The following is an 8,817-nucleotide window of genomic DNA, read 5'->3' as shown; positions in this document are numbered from 1 at the left end:
CCGCTTCTCTTCCCTCTCTCCCTCGTCTCCGGGGCTGTGTGGGGGTTCAGGGTAATATGCTGCCTGTGAATGCTGATGGTTATCAATATGTGCTCGGGGAGGGATGTGGCTGGGGGGGGGGAACAGCCGGCCTCAGTGTCGCCATGTTTGTGATTTCCTGCCTGTGGCTTTGTGAGCTTCTGACTCAGATCCTCCAGCGTCTCTGAAATGATACTGGGCTTGATTTAGAGTCCACCTCAATGCGGTAGATTGATGATGTATGCCTTGGATTTGATTTGATTCGAGTGCGACGTTCGAATTGAACAAATTCTGCTGTGTAGCCAGCATGTCTTTGCAGCGTCATGTGATCTGTCCTCCGGGGAAGGCGGCAGGCTCCTACGTGCTGATGATGACATCACTTCCCCTGTGTCAGCTGACCTCTGACCTCTTTCTGATCTGATCCCAGCAGGGGGAGCTCTCTTGCTCTCTGATATGAACTATTGCATGTCTGTCTTCATCCCCTTCTCCTCCCTCCCTCGCTCCCTCCATCCCCTCCCCTCCTCCCTCCCTCCATCCCCTCCTCCCTCCCTCCATCCCCTCCCCTCCTCCCTCCATCCCCTCCCCTCCTCCCTCCATCCCCTCCCCTCCTCCCTTCATCCCCCTTTCTCAGACTCAGCAATAGTAAATGGCGTGTACTGGTCTGAAGCCTTGAATAAAGTGTTTGTGGACAACTTTGAGAGAGACCCATCGCTCATATGGCAATACTTTGGCAGCGCCAAGGGCTTCTTCAGGCAGTACCCAGGTAAGTGTGTGTGTGCACATTTGTGTGAACACAGAGCTGTTTTTGTGTGGGTGGGTGTGTTTCATCGCCGTGTGTGTGTGTGTGATGGTGTGTCATTGTGTGTGGGTGTGTGTGTGATGGTGTGTGTGATGGTGTGTGTGTGTTTGTAATTAGCTTGGCTGAAGTTGTCTCCCTAAGGCAGAGTGAGAGACAGAAGGGAGCGTTTAGTCAAAGTGTGAGTGGCAGGTGGAGGCTGGAGGGAGAGAGAGGAGGAGGGAGAGAGAGGAGGAGGAAGAGGAGGAGGTGATGAGCACAGGAGGAGAGAACGAGAGGATAAGACAGGTCAAAGAAAAAGGAAATTGCTAAAGAACAAAAAAGTGGAGGCAAACTTTTTAGGATGGGGAAAGTAGAATAAATGAAGACGCACACACACAAGCATGAAGCAAATACATTAAACTGGATTTGTTGGTCTGCGTGCAAAACTGTATTTCAGACTGGAATAAGTATGAAACCCAGAGGAGGACTAAGAGGAAGCTGTGGGTGCTGGGAGACATGAGGGGACTCCTCACCCACACTGACCTCTCCCTCTCTCCTACTCCTCACCCACACTGACCTCTCCCTCTCTCCTACTCCTCACCCACACTGACCTCTCCCTCTCCCCTACTCCTCACCCACACTGACCTCTCCCTCTCCCCTACTCCTCACCCACACTGACCTCTCCCTTCTCCTTCTCCTTCTCCCTCTTCCTCTTCCTCTCCCTCTCTACCTCTCTCTCCCTCTCTCTCTCTCTCTCTCTCTCTCTCTCTCTCTCTCTCTCTCTCTCTCTCTCTCACACTCTCTCTCTCTCTCTCTCTCTCTCTCTCTCTCTCTCTCTCTCTCTCACACTCTCTCTCTCTCTCTCTCTCTCTCTCTCTCTCTCTCTCTCACTCTCTCTCTCTCTCTCTCTCTCTCTCTCTCTCTCTCTCTCTCTCTCTCTCTCTCTCTCTCTCTCTCTCTCTCTCTCTCTCTCTCTCTCTCCTCCAGGGATCAAGTGGAAGCCAGACGAGCACGGAGTCATCGCGTTCGACTGCCGCAACCGGAAATGGTGAGGCCCCCTCTCCCCTCCTGCATGTGACGCAGACCCCCGAAGGCTGTGTACATCCCTTTCATGTGTGTGTGTGGGGGAGCAGGTACATCCAGGCTGCCACCTCTCCTAAGGACGTGGTGATCCTGGTGGACGTGAGCGGCAGCATGAAGGGCCTGAGGCTGACCATAGCCCGGCAGACCGTCTCCTCCATCCTGGACACGCTGGGCGACGACGACTTCTTCAACATCATCGCTGTGAGTCGCTGCGTGCGTGTGTGTGTGTGTGTGTGTGTGTGTGGAGGGAGACTGGGATGAGGGGGAGAGGAGAACGGCGAGTTCACGACTGGAAATACAAACAAACACACAGAAAGTAAGCGAACACTCGCAAAAACACACAAACGCTCCCCGTTGTCCTCGTCAGATTCCAGAGGGAACACTGGGACAATCCTGCCCTCCTCTTCGTCACGCATCAGCCCTGTTAGCTGAATGAAGATTTGAATTGCAAAAGAGATCCTGCCCTGGGCATTGAAACCATTGTCATCACTTCCCAGATTGATTAAATACGTGTGTGTGTGTGTGTGTATCTTTCCGTGTGACAGCTTTTCTCATCCTCGTCGTCAGCCTCTGTACAGTGAAGTCTTCATTATCGCTAATATCATAATCATATTAGCCATAGGAAATGTTTAGGTTTATCTTCAAACATAATAGTGGGGATTGTTGAATTCCATCACGTTTGTCAGAATTTTGCGAATAATAATGTAGTGTTTGTTTAATGGTGACAGTGAGATTAGGACAGGACACATCACATGGGAGGAAGACAACCCTGTCTTTCTGATGTCTTTGAAGTCTTAATGTGTATGTCACGCATTAAATGAAGTGCATTATCAGAGACTGGCAGGCTGTAGAATGTGGGCGTGTGTGGAACTCCTTCCCCCCCTCTGTCTGTCTGTCTGTCTGTCTGTCTGTCTGTCTGTCTGTCTGTCTCCCTCTTTCACACACACACACGAACACAGGTGACAGAGAGACAGAGAGACAGAGAGGGAGGGAGAAAAAACAGAAAAACATGGCATGACTTTCAGTTGTTTTTTCATCTCCTCAACCCTGTGTAGCTCTGAACAGGTCAGTGTGGTACTGTACAACTGGTCACCTGTACAACTGGTCACTAGTGTGGTACTGTACAACTGGTCACCTGTGTGGTACTGTACAACTGGTCACCTGTGTGGTACTGTACAACTGGTCACTAGTGTGGTACTGTACAACTGGTCACTAGTGTGGTACTGTACAACTGGTCACCTGTACAACTGGTCACCTGTACAACTGGTCACTAGTGTGGTGCTCATGCCTTGGTCACCTGTGTGACTGGTCACTAGTGTGGTGCTAATGCTTTGGTCACCTGTGTGTCTGCCAGTATAACGAGGATCTGCACTACGTTGAGTCTTGTCTGAACGGCACGCTGGTCCAAGCTGATGTCACCAACAAAGATGTGAGTGGACCAGTTTTATCATTCCTTTTCAATAAATTGTTTTTCTTAAATATTTTGTTTTTCATTTCCTGTTTTACCAGTCTTGTTTCCTTTGTTCAAAGCTTTAAGTGTATTCAATAGTTGGTTGATAAGCTTTTGAATGTTATGTTGGTGTAGGTGGATTTAGGAATATTTTGGCTTATCTTTTCTCTCTAAGGGGACACTATTATTTGTTTAATTTTTTTCTTTTTCTAATTCCTTTAATGTTCATTAATTTATCAAACCAGACCTTTGTGAGTTTTCCTCACTAATACACGAGGCAGTCTTATATCCAACCTCTGGTGTCATTAACTTGTTTAAATTCAGCCTATGAATATTTGGATGACCTAAAATGTATGTATGGAATCCTGGCCATATATTTCAATTGATGTGAATGAAGTCTTAAATTAAATGACTGTCAATCAAATCAAACCACCTTCAAAATACGTCTTTGGATGCTGTGTAACTGCCCGTTTGTGTTCATGAATATTTGAGTTTGTGTGAAACTGTGTGCGTGTATTCAGAAAGGTTTCATTAAGATGGCTGCTGTGATAAGTCCTGCTATTACTGGAAAAAAGAATCTCCAGTTCCCAGTAAAGAATGTATTAATCTATTCATCACACTACTTCAGTTGTCGGTTAGTGAGGCTCTCTTTCCAGGCCCATGTTTCAAATTCAATTTCCCATCATTCGGTTAGCCACTATATAGCTTAGCTTACTGTGTGATTGTGTGTTTTTGTGTGAGGGAGACAGAGAGAAATAGACATGTATTTTTGTGTGAGGACACACTTATGGTTAGGGTTAGACATTCCTCTTCAAAAAGCAGTTGTAGATTTATGACACATACTTAATAACTTAATTTTCTCAACGTACTGTAGGTGAATTGAAATTGGGCTCAACAGAATGGATTCACCTTAGCTTCAGCCTTCCTAGGACTATTTCAACTATCGTAACTATCAGAAAATGTTGAAAAAAGTAGCAAAATATGCTTAGAATAAAATATATATATATTTTTAAAAGTGTTCAATTTTTTTTTACTGTTTTGAAAGGTCAACTAAATATTTGTGAAAAAAAGTTTTGGAAAAAAAAGCTTTGAAAGGTTTACAAAATATATATATTTTTTAATCTAACAAAGGTTTGCAGCATTGATGAGTACTTGATGAGGACTCTACTCTCCTGTACTCTATTGTGCGCTGCTCTACTCTGCTTTACTCTATTTTAGGCTCTGTTCTCTTCTCTCCTCTCCCTTCCCTGTGTGAGAAATTGTGACAACAGAGTAAAATACACAAAACAAATCCAGCGTTCCCCAGCAGTCATCTCATGTATCTGTCCTCAGTGATCCCCAGACCATAAACAGAGTCTCCCCAAGCTCCAGCCTCCTGAAGCTAGCTATGCTGTGGGACACAAACTATCACTGGAACAGATTATACCTTTCACCACAAATGGAAAGTGTGTGTGCTTGTGCGCAAGATGTGCATGTGTGGGTGGTGTGTAAGAATATGATGAGATTGTGTGTGTGTATGCAGAAACCCAATGTGTGTGTGTGTGCGTGCACGTGAGTGGGTGTGTGTGTGTGAGTGAGTGTGTGTGTGTGCAGAATCCCTAGGGAGAAGCTCTGATATGGCTTTGCTGTGCCCCGTGTCCCTGCTGTGCCTGGAGAGACTCCTCAACCCCCCACTGAGAAAACCATAAGAGGGGAGGGGGAGAGGGGGAGAGAGGGGGAGGGGGTGGAGAGAGAGGGGGACAGGTAAAGACGGGGAGAGAAAGAGGAGGAGGAGTTGGAGGGAGAGGAGGCGGAGAGGGGAAGACAAGGGAAGAGGAGGAGGGAAGAGAGGGAGGGGGATAGAGAGGGGAGAGGAGAGAGGACAGTTGGAGGAGAGGAGAGGGAGGTTAGAGGAGAGGGGAAGAGGGAGACCAAACCCTGCGTACAGAGTATGATGTACTTGTGACTGAGTTTCGATTCAACTAGTAAATGAGAACGTTACCTGTAGAGCACTAAGACATCCTCAACATTCCGAATATGAATTCCTTATTTAATTTCTTAAATTATATATATTTAATATCATTAAAGACTTCTCAATATGGACATACAGTAACACACAAAGGAATCCTGTCAGGCCATCAACAGCATTAAATTCTATTCACAACATGCAGTGGTAGATGATGGTGTATGTGGGTGGAAGTTTGCACACACACACACACACACACAGACACACACACACAAGCACCAATGGAAGAAGGTGTGCCGTAGTTTTGGACTGAGGGTTAGATGAGGAGGTGTGGGTTGTGAAGCATGTGGGATGAAACAATGTAGCTCATCTGCGGTGATAGTGCTGGTTAATGGACTGCGGGGGCTTCATGTTCATGTGCTAGAATGTTCTAACTCGTGGCCGCGCGCTTGATTTGGCAGTTTGAACTCTGATTAGAGCACCTCATCGAAAGGGGATCTCTTGTGAATTGTGAAAATGAACGCTTCGTAAAGCTCTCTTTTGTGTTGTTGTGTTCACTGTTTCCCTCCTCCTCGTCGCCTCCTTCCGTCCTCTCTGTCTCGCTCCAGCATTTCCGGCAGCGTCTTGATAAGCTGTTTGCTAAAGGCATTGGCATGCTGGATGTAGCTCTAACTGAAGCCTTCAACCTCCTCAATGATGTGAGTAATGACACACACACACACACACACACACACACACAGACGCACGCTAACACACAGACGCCTGATACAAGCAGCGGGCAGAGAGGGAGAGAGACAGGGAGAGGACAAGGTCATATCCTTGTTAATTAAAACATTGTAATTAATACTATAATCAACACACACACATTCTGGAGCTGAATAAACAAGGGAATAATGACCGGGTCCAGTGTTGATGACAAAGACATGCGCACACACACACACACTCAAATACACACATGTTAATGACCCCTTTTAGTGTGTGTGTGTGCATTATTTGTAGGTACACATTACTTTATTGTGTTTATATATTAGTGAATGCCAAAGCGTGTTGGAGCAGATATGTCATTAGCTCATTAGGTGGATGTTTGCATTGAAGCACCTGCTGGTTCCTCTCTGTGATATGGAACTAAGTAATATAATGATATCCAACATTCTGTCTCTGTCTCTCTCTCTCTCTCTCTCTGTCTCTCTCTGTCTCTCTCTGTCTCTCTCTGTCTCTCTCTCTCTCTCTCTCTCTCTCTCTCTCTCTCTGTCTCTCTCTCTCTCTCTCTCTCTCTCTCTCTCTCTCTCTCTCTCTCTCTCTCTCTCTGTGTCTCTGTCTCTCTCTCTCTCTGTCTCTCTCTCTGTCTCTCTCTGTCTCTCTCTCTCTCTCTCTCTCTCTCTCTCAGTTTAACCAGACGGGGAGAGGCAGTGTGTGTAGCCAGGCCATCATGTTGGTGACAGACGGAGCAGTGGACACTTACGACGCCGTCTTCGCCAAGTACAACTGGCCCGACCGCAAGGTGAGCGCACCTCTCACCTCCCCGCTAACCTCTAGGCCCGGGGCCATATCCCGTAGTTTGTTCAACTACGTCCCTTTCCATCCAAACACAGTCGTAGCTTCATTTTCTGCCTTCAATTGAATTTGACGTTTCATTATTTTTGATATTCCACAATATATGCAGTGACCTCAAAGTTTGTTCGCCATGTATGAGGGATAGAACAAACAACCAAAACCTTCTGGAAAGAATTTGAAGGGGTTTTGGAGAAGCTTCGTGCTACCTGTGTGCTAGAGAGGCCTGCCCCCCCCACCCTGACCCCCTCAGTGTGGGCTGGAGACGAGAGAGGGAGGGCCTTCCCCCTCCAGGAGGAAAGCTGTCTGCTCCAGCCCTCTCCTGTGATTACAGGGCCCGGGTAATGGGAGGAAAGATGGACAGAGAGGAGGGGGTGGGGGAAGAGAACATGGGGGGGGGCAGGAAAAGAGGGAGAGAAGGAGGAGGAGAGAGGGGAAATGGGGGGAAAAGAGAGGGAGAAAGGGAGGGAGTGGGGCATAGAGGGCTGGAGAGAGGGTGAGAGAGAGGCGAGGACACTGGGTGAGAAGGTGAGAGAGAGGGAAGGGAGTGTTAGTGGAGGGTGGAGGTCTGGCGAGAGGGAGATACAGGGAGGGAGGGAGGGAGAGGTGTAGAAAGAGGGGAGGAGGGGCAGCTGAGATGGGGGGCTATTCTTAGGTCAGCCTGTTCTGTTAGAGGAATCCCAGGGGGTCTGTGCCCTTGCAAAAACATTTAATGCTTAAAAGCCAGAAAGTCTCCATGCGCGCATACACCCACACCCCCCCACACACACGTACACACACACACCCACACTGGAGGCAGGGGAGGTGGAGATGGGCAGAGCCGTACTGCTCTCCTCCAGAGCAGGGGGATCAGGCTAGAGGTGTGAGCCTGGTGGACAACGTCGTGGTGAGGGAGTTGGGGTGAGGGATGAGGGGTGAGGGATGAGGGTTGAGGGATGAGGGGTGAGGGGCGAGGGGTGAGGGGTGAGGGATGAGGGGTGAGGGGTGAGGGATGAGGGGTGAGGGATGAGGGGTGAGGGATGAGGGATGAGGGATGAGGGGTGAGGGGTGAGGGGTGAGGGATGAGGGGTGAGGGGTGAGGGGTGAGGGATGAGGGGCGAGGGATGAGGGGTGAGGGATGAGGGGCGAGGGATGAGGGGCGAGGGGTGAGGGGCGAGGGGTGAGGGATGAGGGGTGAGGGGTGAAGGCCCCATCTCATCGCCTGTCTGTGTGATGCCAGACGGGTCTGACGTCAGGCCAAACCGCTTCAACCCCTTTGGGAAGCCGAGGGTTGTTCTGTTCCGATAGACAGTGAGGTGTCTGCGGAGGAGGACCGGGCTGCTCACATTCATACGTACGGACACAGCCTCGGGGTGTGTGTGTGTGTGTGTCCACGCGTGGCTTTCTCTTCCTCCCTCCTGCTGGTGATGCTCCTGGAGCCCCCCCCTCCCCCCCCCCCTCCCACCCTCCCCCCCCAACATGCAGGCGACAGGCCTGCTAGATTGTTTCATTTGAAAACAGCCCTGGTAATAATAGGCTTCTCAGTCTCTGTCACCCTCTCCAGACAGTCTAACTGCTGTTGGTGCACCTGTTTAGAATGGCCTCCAACCAACACCGGCCTCACCCTCCCAGCCCCAGGGCCTCGATACGGCCTCGTGGCCTCTAACCAACACCGGCCTCACCCTCCCAGCCCCAGGGCCTCGATACGGCCTCGTGGCCTCTAACCAACACCGGCCTCACCCTCCCAGCCCAGGGCCGGGATGCAGCCTCTAACAGAGAGGCAGTGCTCTCCCCTTGGGACCTACATTCAGCTTAACGTACAGTCATGAGACATTTACAAACGACTCACGTGGAACAAAAGATAAAAACCAGATCACTCGTCCACAAACTATAGAACTATAGATGTTGGTGACATTCTTACATATGAAATATTTGTATTGGTATTGTGTCTTTACTTTCTTCAGTCTTTTTCAACATGTTTTTGCAGCAGCAAATTGTAGGTATTTTCCATTC

The 8,817-nt window shown here is 49.0% G+C and overlaps 1 protein-coding gene across 1 annotated transcript in view; it reads left to right on the top strand.

Annotated features, from left to right (window-relative positions):
• Positions 1-325: 325 nt before the first annotated feature.
• Positions 326-8,817, top strand: part of LOC146252475 (voltage-dependent calcium channel subunit alpha-2/delta-3-like) — a 32,938-nt gene continuing 24,446 nt past the window's right edge. Inside the window, exons 1-7 of the mRNA XM_084679078.1 lie at positions 326-407; positions 650-781; positions 1,784-1,844; positions 1,930-2,080; positions 3,234-3,308; positions 5,883-5,972; positions 6,662-6,775. Coding sequence (XP_084535204.1) covers positions 326-407; positions 650-781; positions 1,784-1,844; positions 1,930-2,080; positions 3,234-3,308; positions 5,883-5,972; positions 6,662-6,775 — 705 coding nt within the window. The remainder of the gene's footprint in view (positions 408-649; positions 782-1,783; positions 1,845-1,929; positions 2,081-3,233; positions 3,309-5,882; positions 5,973-6,661; positions 6,776-8,817) is intronic.

The sequence above is a fragment of the Hypomesus nipponensis genome, chromosome 18 (assembly GCF_054491055.1).
Source record: "Hypomesus nipponensis isolate SF chromosome 18, ASM5449105v1, whole genome shotgun sequence".
NCBI classification, from domain to species: Eukaryota; Metazoa; Chordata; class Actinopteri; order Osmeriformes; family Osmeridae; genus Hypomesus; species Hypomesus nipponensis.
This window is presented reverse-complemented; position numbering and strand designations above follow the sequence as displayed.